Below are 21,947 nucleotides of genomic sequence, written 5' to 3'. Positions count from 1 at the left end.
TATATTGATTAGCAAAGATATTCTATAACAATTTCCCGCAATGTAGCATATTCATTCCTACGGCATTTACAGACACTAGGTACTTTGCAGACGTAATCCAGGATCACATGCATCCTTATATGGTAATATGAAAGGTGCGTAGCCCCACTTTAAAAATGGACATGGTAGACAGAGCTCTTAAAATGATCAACTAAAGAAACTGTCTGAGAATCTCTGACCTGGAATCAAAACATCAACAAGCATTTATACCTTGTCCCAAATGTATAAATAAGGTCATAGTGGTGTAGCCAAAGTGATTCCAAACATTTGGCAGAGGTTTACGATGTCACTATTTCGCTCTGCTCACAGGGTACACTACAGAATAAATAGATGACACTTCATGAACCTTAATATACCTAAATTGATGTAGCCAATGGCTCTGTTGAATAGGCAGAGGTCTAATTCACTGTACCCTCCAACAGTGCACATTTTTGTTGAAGCCCCAGACTAAAATACCCAATTAAACTCAGAGAGCTTGATGATTAGTTGAATCAGGTGTTCTTGTCCAGGGTTACAATAAAAATGTGTAGTGTTGGGGGTACTTGAGGACCGGAGTTGGGAACCACTGCTCTAACAGAGGTGGGGCTAGGACCAAAGACACCCCCACCCACAGAGAGGGGCCAGACAGGTTGGGAGGAGGGGGCTGGAATGGCCTTAGCAGTGGACAGGGCAAGAGTTGAACTAGAAGGTGTTGACAAGCATGTAGAAACCTCATAGCTCTCAACAGCTGCTGTCTCCCCCCTTAAGACACTTACTTCAGCCTGACTGTACATGGACAAAATGAAAGGAAAGCTCAAAGCCACTCATTTTACATGTGAACGTAATCATAGATTTAAGGGCAAATGTTCAGCTGAAATGTCAGTAGCTATTAAGGCAGGGCTCCCCAACTAGCAGGAGGTCGTCAATTTTTATTATCCTAACCAATTCTGAAATCAAATATGGGTTTGCAGGTCACGAGTGACCGTACCTCCTATACAAGCACTATATTTTCATGCAGGACGTTGGCCTACATCCGTAAAATCTTCAGTTGCATAAACACTCACCTTTAGGGAATCCACCAGGTCTTCAACCAGGAAGAGGCGACGCAGCTCAGTGACTGTTGTGTTGAACCGTGCCAGAACGCAGTCGCTGTACTTATGGACAGTTCCCTCTGACAGAGCCACATCCTGATCCAGGTACAGCCTGCAAGACAAAACATGAGCGATCGACCTACGTATGTTGCAAGACAAATCATGAATCCAAATATGGTGCCTTAACACAAATAGCAATACGGAGAACGTAATCACAAAACATGGGTGAAGGTTCTACAATAACCTCTGTAGCCCACACAGGTTGTCAAGGAGAATAGTTAGCCTTTTTTTGTTTGCATGCTAGATTGATTTCTTAAATGCAAAGCCAAGAACCAGCTTAGTTATGACTTTCTGAGTACCAGTCATTTTGATTGTAATCTTAAACCCAGCTAATTCAAATCTTAACAAGTGGTTAGTGAGAACTCATAAGGCGGCTTTGAGCCACTGCCAGGAATGGGGATAAACTGAGTTGCAGCTCTGTGCGTGTGACTGAGTGGCAATGTTTACTCTCAAATAGGAGCCACGTCCCTTCTCCCTTAATGGCTGAGAATACATCCACTACTGCAACCCATCAAATCAAGTGATGCTCACTTCTCCTGAACAGCTTTCAAGTCAATGTTTTACTCCAACAGAATAATCTCTATCAAATAGCCAAGTAGCTGGATTAATGTTCAAATGGCAAATTCCTAATACTGATATGGGGTTTCAATTCAGTCAATTAAATTAAATGACTGAATTGACTAAATGGAATTATCCTCAAACCCTATATAGATGCATACTCTTTGGAAACACTTCCTTAGTATATTGATCACCGTTCCATGGTCTTAGTGATTAGAGAGTTGGGCCAGTAACCGAAAGGTTGCTAGATCGAATCCCCGAGCTGACAAGGTAAATATCTGTTGTTCTGCCCCTGAGAGCAAGGCAGTTAACCCACTGTTCCCCAAAGACGTGGATGTCGATTAATGCAACCCGCTGCACCGCTCTGATTCAGAGGGGTTGGGTTAAATGCAGAAGACACATTTCAGTTGGAGAACTGACTAGGTATCCCCCTATCCCTCCAAGGCTGCGGTATTAGAAATGTAAGCGAGACGTCAACGTTACTCTGCTTGGCATCCTAATCTGCCCCTTGGAAGTAAGGCATGTATAATGTAATAGAATATATGGATGTTGTCTGCAATATGTCATGGCATGTATGATGTAATAGAATATATAGATGTTGTCTGCAATACATCATGGTGTAAATGGAGTTGGTTATTGGTTATTCACTTGAATGGGTGCCCTTCGTCGGACTTCTGGATGGCCTGCAGGATCCCCTTGTATATCCTGAAGCAGATGGTGACAGAGAGGAGAGCCAGACCGATGTAGGAGGAGACACTGACGATGCTGCACAGTGTCAGGGAGAGCAGCAGGGAGAGGCTAGCGCCAAACACCACGCCCGAGGTCTTGACATCACGCCAGTACAGGAGCTCTACCACTGCAGGGGAGAAGGGAAAGGGTCAGATAGCTGCAGTGCACGAGCACAAAAAAAAAAACAGTGGGCTTCCTTTCAACACATTATGCTACGCTATATCATGGCGGTGATGTGGAGACGGGATGAATCAGAGAGAAATCTATGAAAATTTTAGCTCCTAGCCACATGTCTGGATACGTGCACTTCAATAAAAGGAAATCCTGGGTGTTTTAGTTTACTGCTGTACCAGTATAGCACTGCAGGTAATTGTCCATTCATAGGAGTCATGTTATTGGCCTAGTGCCCATTTCTGTGTGAAGATTGGGTGATGGCTAAAATTACAGAGCTGGGGGCAGGACAGACCCATGCTTGTGTTTCACCAGGGATTCCTTGCAGGTCAGTGTACAATATTAGATGTGAAACAGACGATTTCCTACTGGCTGACGAATTTTAAAAACGTAGGCTAGCCAGCAAGCTGACATTGTTTGAGTCTGCAATGTGAAGTGGCTTAACAAGTGATGAATGAGCTTATAGTTGAAAACCTAAATCACATCTGACAAGTTTCTACCAAAAAAGATAATCATATCAAGTACCAAAGCAACGACTTTTGTTGCATGAATTTGATTGAAATGATCATAAAGCTGACACTTAAAAAAATCGAATGCCTAAAAACACTGCAGGACCAAGACCATAAGCAGCATCGGCAGTTTTATCCAGCCTAGGGACACACTTGACTGTCAAGTCACAATGGTTCTTGAGAGGCATCAAATCAGCGGTACAAGTCAGACAATCTGTACCCTTAGCTTAAAAATGGACCACGTCGTGAGGTGCCGTTATCTTTTCATTTGCCCAAAACCCGAACTTAAAAGCTAGCTGCTAGCTAGCTTACCACGCTTGGCTACATGTATTTCCATACATAGCTAGCTAGCATATTAGCCTTAGCCGGCCAGACCCTGAATTTGCATCACCATGGCCCTATGTCTAGAATGTTGCTAGCAATATTAGCTGACGTGCAATCAATAAAAACGTGAAGGGGGGGCCTTTCAGTCCGAACGTGTCTGTCTAGCTACACATGGTAAGCATGCACTAGCATGAGGACCTAAAAATAGCCCACGCATCATCAACAGCGCTGATCTGATCCTATAAACACGCCATGTTTTAATCAAGTCCTTCCGTATACATCTCCATATTCGTATATATATATATACTCGTCTTTAATATATCCATAGGGGATATAGATACAGGGACAACGCCATGAATCGTCGATAACGCCATGTCTTTCTATCAGGCCAGTGTAGCCCCCATAAAGATAAACGTCAGTAGCGTGCCACGCACAGCTCAATTCCTTCACATCTGCCTCCCACCAAAGCATGTGTCAAGCAGTGGTTAATTAAAATTGCAATGCAATCGAATATAAATGTGATATGAAAAAATCTGCATCGTAAACAAGAGCATGACAGCACTAACCCCATTTGGCATCCATCTTGAGCCTCCTCGCATTCAGCACCAGCTCAGCTGTGCGAGGGAGAGCGAGGCAGTTCACCTCCTGCTAGGTCGATTTGATAGAAAGACAATTGTATGCACAGCTCTGCAGCGCCTCAGCCCTTAATAATTAACCCATAATACGTTTCAATACATGACGAATGCAAATATGTGAATTAGCTTTTCTACAATTCGAGTGAAGTGTGGTAAAGCTTTGCATGAATAATCATTTGGTTTCAACACGGTATGAAAATTGGGGAGTAGTAGGTGTGGTAAATGTTACATAACTCTGCAAATGTTGACCAGTTCAAATCAACACCACAACAGTGCATCTTGCAGATCTACAAAGCCAGATCAAATATAAAATTAGGAGTAACAAAGCCATATTCCAACAAATGCAGAAACAGACCAGAGGCAGTTTGCAATTTATTTAAAGTCTTTCATACAACCATTTAAAGCTGTGGACCAATATTTAGCAACAAGTGCCTGACAGTGATTCCATGTTAGTAAGAACAGATTTTTGTAGCCCTAATGCCCCAGTTGGAACCAGTCAAACTCTAGAATCAGAATACATGCCCATTGGAAACCAATTCACCCTTTTTCATATTCAAAGAGAAACGACAGGCCTATGTAGAGAACGACAGAGCAACAGAAAAATTGTGTGAGTTGTCAGGCCACCTATGCTTGCCTAATAAAGCTACTACACTAATGTCATTACCTTATCCAAAAGTGGCCAAGTGCCTCTTTTATGCTTTACTGATAGTGCACAGCCAGATAGTAATTGCGAGAATGGATGACATACCATTTAGTCAAATAGAGTTGACATAGAGGCCCTTTGTTGCAATGTGTGCCGATTGCCATTCTCCATCACAGAATGATGCAAAGGCAGCAGCACATGACATCGGCTGATATGAGCACAGTCACAGCACCAGTGTGATGCTTAGGCAACCCATGTCCCAGTCTGATCTGAAAGCAGATGGCTACAGCTGGGCCTGGAAAACACTAGAAGATCTCTTCTGCCATAAGCCACATGGATCACCTGGTGCTTGCCATATAGGGCAAATGTGAATCCATTTAAAAATTGAGGCTACTGACCACTGTTTCACACATGCTGAACAATTGACTTCTATACACCTTTCTAACGCCTCATCAGCAAACTGTAGAGCTGAAGGCTGGCCCTGCATTCAGCATGCACTTTTGTCAGAGGGGTTAGAGAGACCCCTGGGGAAGAGACTCCTGGTGCACTGGTGAGTCACCTCCAGGCTGCATGGAAATCATTAGACAATGTTCTCACTTTTGCTTAAAGCCCCTCCTCCCACTATGCACCTTTGGACAGACTTCCTCCCGTCAGCACTACTCTGACCAAAGGTCATCTGCCAGCAATCATGGGGGGGGAGCATTAAGAGTGCCTCTTACCAACAATCGGTTATCTACGGACGGCTACTCATTCATAGAGTAAATGATTTGCATGATTGGATAGGACAAGCAACCAACAACCCACTCAAAACTACCAAAGTCATTACCAGTAACATCCTACGAATGTCCACAATACCTGCTCATTGTTTAATAACTACCCACCTAAAAACAAACAGACTACTTTCCATTTCACAAATGAAATCTGTCTATAGAACCCTGCCATCATGGCTAAATAAAAAAACTTGAAAAGGTTGCCGCAACAATAAAATAAGGAAGAGGGATACCCTTGTCTTTCCACTGTGGCGGAGGCTGGGAGTCTCCGTTTTCCGTTTTTCCGTTTTCCATGATAGAGACGCTATGTAGGTATCAGCAGGGCATTCCAGACAGCATGCGGTGTGTTGGCCTGCAGTCGGGTGGGGTGCGGGGACCGAGGTGGAAGATGGGGGGGACAACCAAACCTTCCTCCTGTGAGACTGCAGTGTTCCTTGTCTCACTCTCCCTTTCTCTGCCTGTCTCTTCCCCTCCCTCTCGCCCCTTCTCTCAGGGTGTACGACTGAGGTCAGCGGACTGTCTGCTAGCACAGAACACATCTAATGCTCTGACGCAGCAGCTATAAACTTCCCCCGCCTCCCTCCCAGAGAGATACTCTCCCTCCCCTTGTGCAAATGTTCACGTGTTTTTCCCTCTCCAACACATATGACAAATCAGTGAGTAGATGACTCCACCCAGTGGTATAGTGGTGCCTGGAGAAGTAGGTATGCTCAAATTTAGCATAATAATTCCCTAAACGGCCCAGCGAAGGTGCCCTGTGTATTTACCTTTCTTTTTTTCAGGTTCACTCTCAAATCACACTTTATAGACAAGAACGACAAATTGGATGTTCTAAATCCATAACGCTTAAACCATATAGACTAGTCTTGAACCATATATCCCGATTATGATTTTTCAACGCCAATACCGATTATTGGAGGACCAAAAAAGCCGATACCGATTAAAATCGGCCAATTTATTTTACAAAAAAATGTATTTGTAATAATGACAATTAGAACAATACTGAATGAACACTTATTTTAACTCAATATAATACATCAATAAAAACAATTTAGCCTCAAGTAAATAATGAAACATGTTCAATTTCGTTTAAATAATGTAAAAACAAAGTGTTGGAGAAGAAAGTAAAAGTTCAATATGTGCTATGTAAGAAAGCTAACGTTTTCAGTTCCTTGCTCAGAACATGAGAACATATGAAAGCTGGTGGTTCCTTTTAACATGAGTCTTCAATATTTCCAGGTAAGAAGTTTTAGGTTGCAGTTATTATAGGAATTATAGGACTATTTCCCTCTATACCATTTGTATTTCATTAACCTTTGACTATTGGATGTTCTTATAGGCACTTTATTATTGCCAGTGTAACAGTATAGCTTCCATCCCTCTCCTCCCTGGGCTCGAACCAGCAACACAATGACAATTAGCTTGCGCTAACTAGTTAGCCATTTCACTTCGGTTACACGAGCCTCATCTCGGGAGTTGATAAGCTTGAAGTCATAAACAGCGCAATGATTGACGCGCAATGATTGACGCACAACGAAGAGCTGCTGTCAAATCGCACGAAAGTGCTGTTTGAATGAATGTTTAAGCGCCTGCTTCTGCCTACCACCGCTCAGTCAGATACTTAGATATTTGTATGCTCAGTCAGATTATATGCAACGCAGGACACGCAAGATAATATAAGATAAATGTAATGCTAGCTAGCAACTTACCTTGGCTTACTGCATTCGCTTAACTCCTTGTGGAGTGCAACAAGAGAGGGGCAGGTCGTTAATTGCGTTGGACTCGTTAACTGTAAGGTTGCAAGATTGGGTCCCCCGAGCTGACAAGGTGAAAATCTGTCCTTCTGCCCCTGAACAAGGCAGTTAACCCACCATTCCTAGGCCGTCATTGAAAATAAGAATGTTCTTAACTGACCTGCCTAGTTAAATAAAAAAGACAAATCTGCCCCCAAAAATACAGATTTCCGATTGTTATGAAAAGTTCAAATCGGCCCTAATTAATCGGCCATTCCGATTATTCGGTCGATCTCTAACATAGACCATTTTGTAGGTCTGGAAAAAATGTAAATAGTTTTTTTGGGGGAGGGTGAAGTTTCCCTTTAATTCAGTTGCACACCTAGCAAGAGACCGTTTGGCTAGAAGTGTTTCTGTACAACAATGTAGGCCTACAGTGTACATGTGACGGCAGTTAGCAAAACAAATGCACTCCCGATTGATAGAATAGATTCAACCAAAACCACTGACTAAACGTTTTCAATAGATACTGATAAGTTGAAACATCTTTCCTATCTACCCTACCAGCTACCGATGTCATTCTTCTGTGAGCCACTCCATGCGACAACCAGTTGACAGCTGCGCACTCTTGCTGCCTGACAGATGATATTCTGCTGTGAGTGGCTCGCATTAACACACATTACATGACCAAAAGTATGTGGATACCTGCTCTTTGAACACCTCATTCAAAATCCCCCCCCCCCCCCCATACTCTTTTTCGATTGTTAACCCCTAGATGTTGGAACATTGCTGCGAGCACTTGCTTCTATTCAGCCACACAAGCATTAGTGAAGTCGGGCACTGATGTTGGGAGATTATGCCTGGGTCACAGTCTGCGTTCCAATTTATGAATTGTCTTGCTGAAACAGGAAAGGGCCTTCCTCAAACTGTTGCCACAAAGTTGGAAGAATAGTCTATAATGTCATTGTATGCTGTAGCGTTAAGATTTCCCTTCACTGGAATTAAGGGGCCTAGCCCGAACCATGAAAAACAGCCCTGACCATTACTCCTCCACCAAACTTTACACTTGGCACTATGCATTCGTGCAGTTACCGTTCTCCTGGAATCCAAACAGATTTGTCCGTCGGACTGCGTTTCCACTGCTCCAGCGTCCAATGGCAGCAAGCTTTACACGACTCCAGCCGCCGCTTAACATTGCGCATGGTGAAAGGGGGATACCTAGTCAGTTGTCCAAATGAATGCCTTCAACTGAAATGTGTCTTCCATATGTAACCCAACCCATTAGGTAGGTGCGGGTGACTGCCATAATCGACATCCACGTCTTCGGCGCCCGGGAACAGTGGGCTAACTGCCTTGCTCAGAGGCAGAACAGATTTTTACCTTGTCAGCTCAGGAGATCTTAGGCTTGGGTGAGGCTGCTCGGCCATGGAAACCCACTTCATGAAGCTCCTGACGAACAGTTATTGTGCTGATGTTGCTTCCAGAGGCAGTTTGGAACTTGGTAGTGGGTGTTGCAACAGAGGACAGGCTATTTTAACGCACTTCAGGCCTCGGCGGCCCCGTTGTGTGACCTGTGGGGCCTACCACTTCGTGGCCGAGCCGTTGTTGCTCCTAGACGTTTTCACTTCACAATAACAGCACTTACAGTTGACCAGGGCAGAAATTTGACACACTGACTTGTTGGGTGGCATCCTATGACTGTGCCACGTTGAAAGCCACTGAGCTCTTCAGTAAGGACATTCTACTGCCAATTTGTCTATGGAGTTTGCATCGCTGTGTGCTCGATTTTCTACACCTGTCAGCAACGGGTGTGGCTGAAATAGACAAATCCACTAATTTGAAGGCGTGTCCACATACGTTTGTATATATAGTGTATTTCACATGCTTTGCGATTGTGTAGGCTACTTTGTGCATGATGTCTCTGTTATACATAACGGATATGGCGTATACACACTAAAAACAAAAAAAAAATGGTATATGGCGTACACCACCCAAAGTTCTATGTAGTTACTACAAACGCATAGATTAGATAGACAATCCCTAGACTACCGAGTGCGTTCTGTCACATCTTCATAAACGGCATCATACCATCAATCAGCCAAACAATTAACACATCTGGTCATCTCAATCAACCTCATCAGAAGTCAAAATTCACATAAGAAAAATATGATTGTTGTATTAGTCCACTAGAGGGCACCGCTCATTTCATTTAAATGTCTGCTTAGGTTTACACTTAATTATAATTTCAAATTATTCATAATGCGTTGTTTTTATTAAGTCTTTCAGAGAGTTGACAAACGATCACAGCTCCCCAATGTATATTCACGCTCAGCACTTGAGCTGGAGTCAAATAGCAGGTACAGTACAAGGTATAATTTTTCTAGAATAAGGGTGTAGTCGTACTGAAGAAAGAAGGGTGAATGATTAATCATACAGTGTGGTCGGTCACTACAGATCTATGTGGATTCGAATTTCACTAACGGGGTTTTGCGAATGAGATGGCAGGGGTGGTGATGTTTCAGATGGTATGGCATATCGAACAAGGAAGAGAACACTTGCTGACCAGCTCTATTCTTCATCGGCTGGTGTCGCAATGCAGGGAGGGAGATTCCTTGCACAGTGTCTTGGGGCCCGCCAGCCTAGCTCAGTGCAGTGTCACAATCAAATCTCTGTACACTGATATCGGTGCCTCGTGTGCATCACTGGGTAAATAATCAGCTAGATACAACTGAACCATTCATTTGTAAAGGCTATTGCTTTCATCTTCATTTATTTTATTATATTAATGTTATTTCAAGCAATCATGCAACAAAAATACTATATCTGAAGGGCACTGCCCAGTGAGGTAAACCGTACTAAAACATCTAGAATTGTTTTGCTTTAACACTGCCCTTTTCACTGAGCTGTGTTTTTCCCCATCTGGACACGGGGGCTCAAAGGCTATGAGGCCTATAAGGAGGTCGACAGTTTCAGCTTCATATCTCTGGTTATTTTCAGTAGGGCTAAAACCAGACTGCAGACAGAGGTAATCTAATTCCACAGAGCAAAAAGCTCTGGGCAAACTAAAACCACTGGGGGGTGAGCAAGACAAAGGCAGGCTTGCAAACTGCCACGCCCTGTTCCATGTGAGGTTTCCACTAGATAACACAGCCACAAAGTCAAAATTGGCTACAAAAAATGTGCTTTTTGGTCTTCATTTAAGGTTAGGTATAAGATTAAGTTAAAAATAAAAATGTAAGTAGATAAATTGTAAAAATGGGTGTTTAGTCATAATTATAACTTTGTGGCTGTGGTAACTAGTGATTACCCATGTGAGAGGCAGTTCTTACCAGGCCCCATTGGTCAGAATGTAGATTAATCCTTATAGATCATTTCATTTTCTGAGCAGGCATATTATGAAAAACATAACAAGCATTCAAATATTACTAGATGGCTGAATTGTATGATATACCTTAATGAGATATGGGATTATGCACTGCCAGGTCACTTCCTTTAAATATATTCTGTGTCATGTCAATGTCCTTTTAACGTAATCGCTTTGTAACAAACCCCCCCAATTGCACATTTATATTCCATTTCTGAACAGTGAAGTCACGGGAAATTAATTCTGTACTTACCACATGAAGAGGATAGATTGCAAAATACAATGACAAGATTTAAGACACTGACATTTACTAATGGGGGGGGGGGATTAACTACTGCATATGAAAACCAAGATCAAGAAACCAATCTCATGCCAATGCATGCTCAAACACAATTGTAATAGTTAATAAAAAGATGTAAAAAGGGACGAGGCAGAGAAGGGTGATGTAAAAGAAGTGAAAACTGTGCATGGGAGAAAAATGAGTTATGGGCGGAGCTAAATAACGACCAAGGAGAGTGAAATGATGACTCATCAATGCAATGGTGACGAACTTCCATGCGGAAATTACCTGCTTCTGTGCTCAGGTTGGGCATCTGAGCAGTTTTGGGGCCCTCTGTGTCCTTAGCGACCATCTCTGGTTCGCGAACTGGTGAGTGGATGAGAGGGGCCTGAGACGCAGGCTCGTTGATATCATCCTTCTCCAGGTAGGCCTTACCCTCCTGGGTAAGTAGGAGGTAAGAGCTCTGACTGGGAACTTCTTCCTGAACTTCTGGGGCTACATTTGCAGACGTCACATCCTTCAGCCCAAAGCTCATGTCATCATCATCATCATCGTCGTCATCCATACTTAGCTCTGGTGCCTTGGCAAACTTGGCACCATCAAATGCTTCTAGAAACTCATCCATCACACCCCTGGTGGGCCTTTCGATGAACTCGAACTCTTCCGAGGAGACTTCAGGCTCAGAGTTCTCCTCTACTGCCTCTGGCTCTTCCACTTTCATGTCATCCTTCTCAGTCTCCACCTGGAAACTTGCAGGATTCTTGGCCATTGCCTCCAGAACAGGGGACAGAGAGTCTGCGGACGGACTCTCGGAATCAGAATCTTCAGGGGTCTTTCTAGTCTGGATATTAAGAGGCTCTAATTTGTTCACTATTTTGGGTGAATCTTGACTGGAAAACATCCAATCTTTTTGTTCTATCTGGACAGGTTCTTTGCTCTGGGGTGTGGTCCCTGCCTCCTTTACAAGGTCAAAGGCACTAAAGCCTTTATCTTCAATCTTCACTGCTAATCTTGCTTCAGTCTCCTCAGTCAGCTCCTTTAGCAGTAAAGCTTTGGAATCGAAAGCAAAGGGATTTGTGGCTGACAGAGGGACAGGGACAGTGGGTGACTCAACTATCTTCCGGACAGGAGCAGGGCTCGGCTCAGTGCTTCCTTCAGAAGAGCCAGAGTCCACTTTGTCAGGGTTCAGAGGGAAGGGCTTTAAGATATCTGGGAGAGATGGAGGTGCAGAGTCTTCACTCTCTTTTGGGGTGGTTGAGGACTGATGGAGTGGCTCCATGAGAGAGTCCGCAGCCATCTTGACAGACACGTACGTTTTTGTCTCATCATAATATGATGGTGGGCTGCCATCTTGGGAGTCTTCAGCCTGGCCATATTGCACCAGGTCTGGGGTGGGACTCTCAGATATTTTAGCTGCCATGCTGTCAGAAGTGGTATCCCCAAAATGGGAGAACCCATCATCTGCTACAGGGGAGAAGCCTTGGAATGGATTCTTCTTCACCTCAAACATTAAGTCATCATCTGGTTGGCCAAGCATATCTGGCACATACCCAGAGGAACCTCTGGAGGCTGAGTTCTTGGAGAACATATCCATGGAGGCCCTGGTGTTGTCTTGAGAAACTTGGGATGGAGAATCCCAGTGCTCTACTGGGGTAGAGGAGGCAGGTGCAATGTAAGATTCAGGGGTCATCGGGGGATTTTGGGGGGACCGGGAAGGTGTAGCAGACCTGACTGAGCTACAAATCTGCTCTTCAGGAGAGACAACCCCACTGTCTTCACACAGAGACTTGGGCCTTCCATCTCTCTCCAAGCAAATGTTTTGATCATGTTTACTTTGAGCGTAGGAAGCAGCTTCTAACCCTTTCACGATATCCTCATCGTTCTTAATAAAGCCTAATCTGGTGTTACCCTCTTCATCACAAGGCATATCCTTGGTCTGTATTTTGGGAGGCTCAGTAGAAGGCCAAGAAGAGAAGCCCAATGGAGCAGACGTTGGATTTGGACTCTCTGACAAAGAGAGGTCCTCCAGAGAGTCAGGAGAGTGAAGAGGAGAGAGGGGGGAGATGGGAGCAGGGGAATCACCCTTCTGCCCAAGTTCTTGAGTAGAGAGGGAAAATGCAATACATCAAGACACACTCCATTCCTTCAGTGCTAGCAAGCCATGCTGGGCAAGCCCTGGCAGCATTCTGCAGAGGTAAGGTGGTGATTCCCATCAGATAAATCTCAGAGGTTATGTCTGGCATGCCAAAAGATGCAAAACCAGTTATGAACATATCCTTTTCTAAGACGACCCTGTGTAGTAATGTGTCAATTTAGTCACTTAACATGGGTGGAATCAATGAGGGGAATCATCACTTATAAACCTCATGAATTTGTAACTATAAAGTGGGTTTCTAATGTCATATCTACAGTAAGTGGACTTTGGTCACAGGGATTCAAAATACACTTTTTTCCCCTAAATGCAAATCTATGAAAGACTATTCCTTAAACTTGGCATGCATTTCAGACAGTCAAAATGTAATTCCGGTATAAAGGAACGAACTGAAAAATAAGATGCAGGAGGGCAAAGACAGCCAGCAAAGAGAACTTGCCTTTTGGGAATTGCATCAGAGGTTGAAGCGGAGTAGAAGGAAGAAAATGTTCATCTGAAAGAGAGATAGTAGCAGTGTGAAATGGACAATACCAGTAGTTGAGAGGAGGATAATATAAGTTCTACACTGGAGTAGAAAGTTATTCAAGCAAGACCACAATAATGTGAACCAGACCCGAACAGTGGGAAACATTGTAGGCTAGAGGTCTACCGATTGTGATTTTTCAACACCGATACCGATTATAGGAGGGCCCCCCCCAAAAAAGCCGATACCGATTAATCTGCCGATTTTTAAATGTTATTTGTAATAATGACGATTACAATAATACTGAATGAACACTTATTTTAACTTAATATAATGCATCAATAAAAATCCATTTAGCCTCAAATAAATAATGAAACATGTTCAATTTGGTTTAAATTGTTTTAGCACCAAGTGTTGGAGAAGTAAAAGTGCAATATGTGCCATGTAAAAAGCTAACGTTTGAGTTCCTTGCTCAGAACATATGAAAGTTGGTGGTTCCTTTTAACATGAGACTTTAATATTCCAAGGTAAGAGGTTTTTAGGTTGTAGTTAATATAGTATTTTTTGGGGCTATTTCTCTCTATACCATTTGTATTTCATACACCTTTGACGGCCCTTGCAGAGCAAGGGGGAATAACTACTCCAAGTCTCAGAGCGAGTGACGTTTGAAACGCTATTAGCGCGCACCCCTTTGGTCATTAATATGGTCAAATCCGGAAACTATCATTTCGAAAACAAGACGTTTATTCTTTCAGTGAAATACAGAACCATTCTGTATTTTATCTAATGGGTGGCATCCCTAAGTCTAAATATTCTTGTTACATTGCACAACCTTCAATGTTATGTCATAATTACGTTAAATTCTGGCAAATTAGTTCGCAAAGAGCCAGGCTGCCCAAACTGTTGCATATACCCTGACAATTTCACCTGGTTAATATTGCCTGCTAATCTGGATTTCTTTTAGCTAAATATGCAGGTTTAAAAATATATACTTCTGTGTATTGATTTTAAGAAAGGCATTGGTGTTTATGGTTGGGTACAGTCGTCCAACGAAGTTTTCATAATAATCGGAAATCGGTATTTTTGTGTGCCGATTTTTTAATATTTTTAATACCTTTATTTAACTAGGCAAGTCAGTTAAGAACACATTCTTATTTTCAATGACGGTCTAGGAATGGTGGGTTAACTGCCTTGTTCAGGGGCAGAACGACAGATTTTTACCTTGTCAGCTCGGGGTTCCAATCTTGCAACCTTAACTAGTCCAACGCAATAACGACCTGCCTCTCTCTCGTTGCACTCCACAAGGAGACTGCCTGTTACGCGAATGCAGTAAGCCAAGGTAAGTTGCTAGCTAGCATTAAACTTATATTATAAAAAATAAATCATAATCACTAGTTATTAACTACACACGGTTGATGATATTACTAGATATTATCTAGCGTGTCCTGCGTTGCATATAATCTGACTGAGCATACAAGTATCTAAGTATCTGACTGAGCGGTGGTAGGCAGAAGCAGGCGCGTAAACATTCATTCAAACAGCACTTTCGTGCGTTTTGATTAATCGGTATATGGTTCTCCAATAATCGGTATCGGCGTAGAAAAATCATAATCGGTCGACCTCTAGTTCTTATGGGCACTTTAGTATTGCCAGTGTAACAGTATAGCTTCCGTCCCTCTCCTCGCTCCTCCCTGGGCTCGAACCAGCAACACAACAACAATTAGCTTGCGCTAACTAGCTAGCCATTTCACTTCGGTTACACAAGCCTCATCTCGGGAGTTGATAGGCTTGAAGTCATAAACAGCGCAATGCTTGATGCACAACGAAGAACTGCTGGCAAAATGCCCGAAAGTGCTGTTTGAATGTTTACGCGCCTGCTTCTGCCTACCACCGCTCAGTCAGATACTTGTATGCTCAGTCAGATACTTGTATGCTCAGTCAGATTCTTGTATGCTCAGTCAGATTATATGCAACGCAGGACACGCTAGATAATATCATCAACCATGTGTAGTTAACTAGTGATTATGATTGATTATTTTTTATAAGTTTAATGCTAGCTAGCAACTTACCTTGGTTTACTGCATTCGCGTAACTCCTTGTGGAGTGCAACGAGAGAGAGGCAGGTCGTTATTGCGTTGGACTAGTTAAGGTTGCAAGATTGGATCCCCGAGCTGACAAGGTGAAAATCTGAAATCGGAATGTGTTCTTAACTGACTTGCCTAGTTAAATAAAGATTAAATAAATACATTTAAAATATTGGCAAATCGGCGCCAAAAAAATACAGTTTTCTGAACTTGAAATCGGCCCTAATTAATCGTCCATTCCGATTAATCGGTCGACCTCTAATAAGATCCTCTCAATAGTCAAAGGTTAATGAAATACAAATGGTATAGAGGGAAATAGTTCTATAATTCCTATAACTACAACCTAAAACTTCTTACCTGGGAATATTGAAGACTCATGTTAAAAGGAACCACCAGCTTTCATATGTTCTCATGTTCTGAGCAAGGAACTGAAAACGTTAGCACATTGAACTTTTACTTTCTTCTCCAACACTTTGTTTTTACATTATTTAAACCAAATTGAACATGTTTCATTATTTACTTGAGGCTAAATTGATTTTATTGATGTATTATATTAAGTTAAAATAAGTGTTCATTCAGTATTGTTGTAATTGTCATTATTACAACAACAAAAAAATTGGCCGATTAATCGTTATCGGGGTTTTGGTCCTCCAATAATCGGTATCGGCGGTGAAAAATTATAATCGGTCGACCTCTAGTTCCTAGGCCGTCATTGAAAATAAGAATGTGTTCTTAACTGACTTGCCTAGTTAAATAAAAGGTATATACATTTATTTTATGAAAATAAAACAAATCAGCTAAATCTGAAAAAAAAATAAAAAAAGATTTCCGATTGTTATGAAAACTTGAAATTGGCGCTACTTAATCGGTCGACCTCTATTGCAGACACCCTCTCTGTACAGGCAGCTTAGAGCATACAAGACAGGAATAGATGTCAGGCATGCAACAAAGCCAGGGAAGACATATTTTTGCCAGAAATACATGAAAAGGGAAATTATTCTGTAGCAGAACGAAGATTTGCCTTAAAAGGAACAAGTGAAAGATAACCCAACAGAAACCATTTTCAATAATTTCCTATAATAAAAAGGGGGAACTGCCTGTGCCATCTAGCCAATGGACATGTTACACAAAATGTTAATGTCAATAATCTTATTGCAGTGCTAAATGAAGTAGCAAAAAAAATGGTTCAGGCTCTTGTCTAGAGTATTATTAAACTGTATTCCTTCTTTCAATCCTTGATTTCAGATATTAGGCCCAACTGTTTAAGACATTTGCCTAATATCCTTGACTGACACACCTTAGCAGAGCATTAGGTGAGAGTTGGCAAAAACATAGAAAGAGCACATTTAAATCAAGACCATTTAATCAAAATGTGAAATGTTTAATTGCATAAATCTTGTAATTTGAGTAATTTGAATGCAATGAGCTAAATTTCAGCCAGATCACCACAATTTCAATATTCTCAATAGCCTGCCGATTAAGACGTCTTGGAATATTACAGAGAGTCAAAAACAAAAATCATACTTAGTTGATTCAATGATCATGAAAGGAACAATTTAAACTCACGAGTTGCAATCAACAATGCTTCTGAAGAAATCATTAAAAAAAGAGATCAAGCATTTACTCAAAACCGGCAATATTTTCATATTGCAAAATGTATATTTTACATTGATTATTCCAATCTGTGGATTATTCAGATGAGACCAGTTCCAGGCCGGTTACCTCTCTTGTCTATGTTCCAACGTTGAAGTACACCTAAAATTTAACCAATAGACATTATACATTAGCTATAATGAAATCCAAGATGCTTGAATTTTCTGTGCACCTGTTCTGCATAAGCTATAGGCCTTTATGGCAATGACTTTTCTTGAATAGTGTATTGTGGAACCCTAAAAGTTGGCCAACACTTGCCTCATTATGACCAATGTTCCCTCTAACAGGTCGGGTGAGCGCAAACTTGAAGGTTGTGAAAAATCTGTGCAACTTCCTACATTCCATTTTTTTTTACAAATTTAAACACACGCAGGGCTTGACATTAACCCGTTTATCCACTAGGTGGTGACTGAAAATGTGTTTGATGCAAGAAACCACTTTACATCACATCTACTCCAGGACTGCTTATACATAGCCTAAACACAGTCCAGTTCAAAGTGAATGGCACAGATCCAAATATGGCAATGACCTTTTGCATATAAGCCTACTGCAGCTCTGATTGGTTGTGGAGCACCGGTCGGTGTAGACCTGAGCAGTGCCTGTCAATGCAATGTGCTCGTCCTACAAGAAAATCTCTTGCAGTTAATTTTGCATACTAAGTCTGGCATTGTTTGTTTTGTTTCGGAGTATTAAACTGAATGTGGATAATCTGGCGTTTATTCGACCACATTTCCCACAGTAGATCAAACATTGATAGTATTAACTAAAGGGGAAAACTCAAGAAATACCGATATCCAATCTCATGCTTTTCTGCACAGGCGGATAATCTGTGTGGCAATCAGAGGTCGGATGTGCTGGCTACATGTATGGCAACTGCAATGGAAGTCATGTTAACTCTAGTCAAGTCAGTATGCGACATGAGAAGGGGGCCTTCCTGTTGGTGGCGTCCGATTTTAAATGGGGAGGAAAACTCTTGCATGGCATCGACATGAGATGCAGTGGGGTAATCTTCTACCTGCTGCTATCTTCGCCAAAGAACACAATGGGTATTTCTCAATATGCATAGTACTGTGTGCTTCACGCATGCAATCTGTAGCACGGGAGGGCTGAAACATGAGTTCAAATCAAAGTATGCGAAACGGAGCACGGAGGGCACTTCTCGGATGCGTACTCCACTTGTTGCAAGCTTCAACTAAAAGTATGGTGAGAAATGTCACGCAGCCACTTAAAAGGGACACAATTTCTTGAACTCAATGTTGGCCATTATTTGAGCTGAAGCGAGAGAATAAAACTCAGACTTCAAATCTCATATGTTGCCTGCTAGCCACGAAGAATTGGCATCTACCTTGGGTAACATAGGCTTAAGGACATTTTTGGCTGTTTAACTAGCTGGCTAGCTAGATTATTATGATTCACATATAGCTAGCTGATAATTATGAAGATAAACATTTGCTTTGTGTACATCTTGTCTCTATTGCCATTGTCCTGTCTGCAAGAAGGTTCAGTGAATGGGGAGGTGCAGCATGTGCGAGTTAATAAAGTACGGAGAATGTGAGTGCTTCTCAAATGTTATGTTCTATGCCTTCTATACACTTGTCCTCATAAGGTCCTCAGAGAAGGCACTTGGAGCATGACGCATCAAACACACTGACAGCATCATTGCATTTTGGTACACCAGAATTACATTAATTTCCAAAGAAACGCTGCGTTTGACTTGCAGCGGCAGTGCGTTGCAGAGGCAGAGCGTTCGATGTGGTGCATACATTGGATTTATCCAACCGAACGTAAGTGTCAACATGTATGCGTAAACGGCTTGACAGAAATGGTTGCAGAAGGTGAATGTTGAACTTTTGTTGCATACATATCCAGATGTCACATACTACTTTGCGCAGTGATGCGGTCAGTGTGGTCAAAGCGTGAGTGTGGGGAGTATAGTAGTATGTATATTAAGAAACACCCAATGAATGTTTGCTGTCAAAACGCACTCCCTACTATAACATACAGAAGAACACGCCTTTTGTCAAGAAACAGAGGTCTAATTAACCTGATACCATAGCAACTACAGCACCTAACCTAGCCAAGATACCTCAACTCCACAATGATTTTATCCAGAGTTGTGCGAAGACTAGAGCATTGCAGTCGATACTTCAATGTAAATACTTAAACCCTTACCGTGTACCTATGTTGTTCCCTTGTTGTTCCGTGCCATTGTTTGCTGAAATCCATACTTGTTAATAAAATAAAACCAGACTAATTTCTGCTGCTCTAAAATGGCAACAGTGTGCATGGCCAATTAAAACGCAACAAGGAAACAGTTGGTAGTTGTATTTGATTAACATTTAAATAAAAAGTATGGAATAAAGCAAACATAGAAAGGCACTCAACAGAGGACAAACAGATATACTGGAAGGGTTTAAGACTATACGTGTATGAAGTATCAACGGCATAGTGAGTTGAAGGACTATTTCAAAAACTCTAGTCTCCACAATATACTCTGGATGAAATCGTTGTGGTTGAGGCAGTTGGCTACACCTAACAGTGTGCCAATATATAAAAGTAGGCAAATGAATCAGTGCCCTGGTAGCTGACAAACCCAGCTGCTGTTGTGGTAAAGAGTGAAGCATTCAGAAGTGGGGTAGGGGGTTATTCCCTTATCTCTACTTGCCCTTTGTAGGATATGGAGACTACGATACAGAGCAAAACAGTGGGAGCAAACCCACCAGGCATGTCGGGGCCAGGAGGCCCATTTCCTGAACGTTTTTAGCATCTCTCCTGTTTAACAAGTCTACACAAATTATTGCAGGAAAGCAAAGTAGTCTATATAAAGCATGACTGTCCTCCCAAAATGAGAATTCGCTAGTTCGAAGACAATAGTAGGGCCTAAACCAATTAAATGGACAGTCACTCAACCAGGTCTTTGAAGCTAATATAATGGTCTCCCAACCCCGCCCTGACTGTCTTCCCTAACATGTTTGGGAAAGTGGTTCGTCAGCTTGCCAAGCAAGTTACAAATATTGCTCCCAACTATTGCTATTTTTCAGCCTAATTGGTTGCGAGTTAATAACATTAACCAGAAGGGTCAGATGGAAGATTTGTGTGAAAAAACAAAACATCGTGCGATGAATATGTTATCAGAAAAATAACGTTCGCTAGCTTGCTTCCATTAGATAGCCAACCTTAGTTACCGTTCATGAAAGTAACTTGGATATTTGGGGAGAAACAACTAAAACGGGAGTGGTCGATTTTAGATACTTCCTTTGTTACGACTAATACAAGCCATCTTGGCTGAGTCAAAACAGCGCGTGCTAGCTAGGTAGGCTAGTGCAAACACACAAACCAGGTCGGAACATGACAGTCTCAGAATTAATCTATGACCCAATGTGTTATCTTCTTGTTAGCCAACATTGCATGCCATTTAAAATAACCACACTGTTGTATCACCTTAAGGGTGTTGTTGAAATTGGTACCTCAATTCTGCCAGTTAATTAACGTTATATAAGCTAGCTAGCTATCTTCTTGCTGATGATTGTCACAGGTGGGCCGCATCGTCACAAAGCTAGCTACCTCGCGTGATTGGCCATCCATAAAACATTTACTTCAGAAACGTTAGCTACCTAGCCAACTCAACCTGCATGTTTGGCGTTTCGAACTACACCAATGTCAATGCAGGGGATTTGTTGTCTCGAGACGTCCACACATTTGCTTTATAAAAATGGTTGTCGCAGCAATCCCACATAGCTACGCTAACGTTAGTTAGCCAACGTTGCCCCACAAACGTCTATTATAATAATGCATTACTATGAGACTGATTACGAAACCAGATTGTCTAAAACGTTTAAAATAATTGACTACTCACGGGATGGTGCTGGAGGAGCCGCAATCGCTTCTTTCTCTGGAGTCGCTTCGGGGAGCACTTCTGCTACTGGAGCGGATTCTACTACTGGGGCTGGTTCTTTTTCTTGAGCTGCTTTTGGGGGATCTGGCCTTATGAGTTCTGGCAAATAGTCTGCATCCAAAGGATTGAGAATCACGGGTTCAGCTTCTGAAAATGTGTCAGTCGCCTCTTCCTCCTGTTCTTCATCTGATGGAGTTATATCTGAAATCACCTCGTTTGTCAGTTGTTCCTTTGCTTCCTCCGTAAATTCTTTTGAATCATCGGGGTAAGAAGCCATGTGCCTCTCAATAGCATCCTGTGCTCCACCAACTAAGTCTACAATATCATCTTCGCCAACTTTAGCTGTGGCCTCGTTGCCATAATGATTCTCGAATTGTCTGTAGCTTCTCATTTCGTCTTCGGACGGAGTTGTGGACGATACTACTTGTTCACTGTCTTCCATCTAATTGCCGGTTATCTGCGTAAAAAGTTAATACTTTTGAAGGACAAGTTCCCAAAATAACTAACTACACTCAAAAAAAATCCCAAATACCTCTAACTAACAATAAAATACGCTCGTTGACTCCCTTCAAGAGCCGAATAAACCAAAGTAACAGAAATGCGCCACGACCACTGCCACGGAACAATCCGCTCTCATGCGTCCTACCAGAATGTTGAAACAGAGAAACAAGATTTGAGTGACCAATAACTACCGAATAACCCTGAGCGATGCCACCTGTGACCAATAAAGTGTTTGTAAAAGTAAACTGTTCCCGCCCAGTAGATGGGGGAATTGCTGAATTTGTTAACACCCCTTTCTCAAACCTTGCACTGTT

General features: G+C 42.1%; 1 protein-coding gene across 10 annotated transcripts in view; it reads right to left on the bottom strand.

Annotated features, from left to right (window-relative positions):
- LOC109890024 (reticulon-4-like) overlaps positions 1 to 21,947 on the bottom strand; it is a 26,515-nt gene extending 4,568 nt beyond the window's left edge. The window contains exons 1-6 of one of the 10 annotated variants that reach the window (XR_004209849.1): positions 21,094 to 21,792; positions 17,307 to 17,339; positions 13,477 to 13,530; positions 11,174 to 12,982; positions 2,376 to 2,583; positions 1,083 to 1,221 (exon numbers count right to left, since the gene is read on the bottom strand). Coding sequence is in view for 8 of the 10 variants with exons in the window: in XM_031823693.1 (XP_031679553.1) it covers positions 1,083 to 1,221; positions 2,376 to 2,583; positions 11,174 to 12,982; positions 13,477 to 13,530; positions 17,307 to 17,339; positions 21,094 to 21,574 (2,724 nt within the window). In the remaining 2 variants the exon portion in view is untranslated. Of the gene's footprint in view, positions 1 to 1,082; positions 1,222 to 2,375; positions 2,584 to 4,026; positions 4,280 to 5,741; positions 6,142 to 11,173; positions 12,983 to 13,476; positions 13,531 to 17,306; positions 17,340 to 21,093 lie in introns of those variants that run through there. The other 9 variants (XM_031823693.1, XR_004209850.1, XM_031823694.1 and 6 more) reach the window with 9 other exon arrangements.

This window comes from Oncorhynchus kisutch, linkage group LG4 (assembly GCF_002021735.2).
Source record: "Oncorhynchus kisutch isolate 150728-3 linkage group LG4, Okis_V2, whole genome shotgun sequence".
Lineage (NCBI taxonomy): Eukaryota > Metazoa > Chordata > Actinopteri > Salmoniformes > Salmonidae > Oncorhynchus > Oncorhynchus kisutch.
The sequence above is the reverse complement of the archived record's forward strand: the minus strand, read 5'-3'. Positions and strand labels throughout refer to the sequence as shown.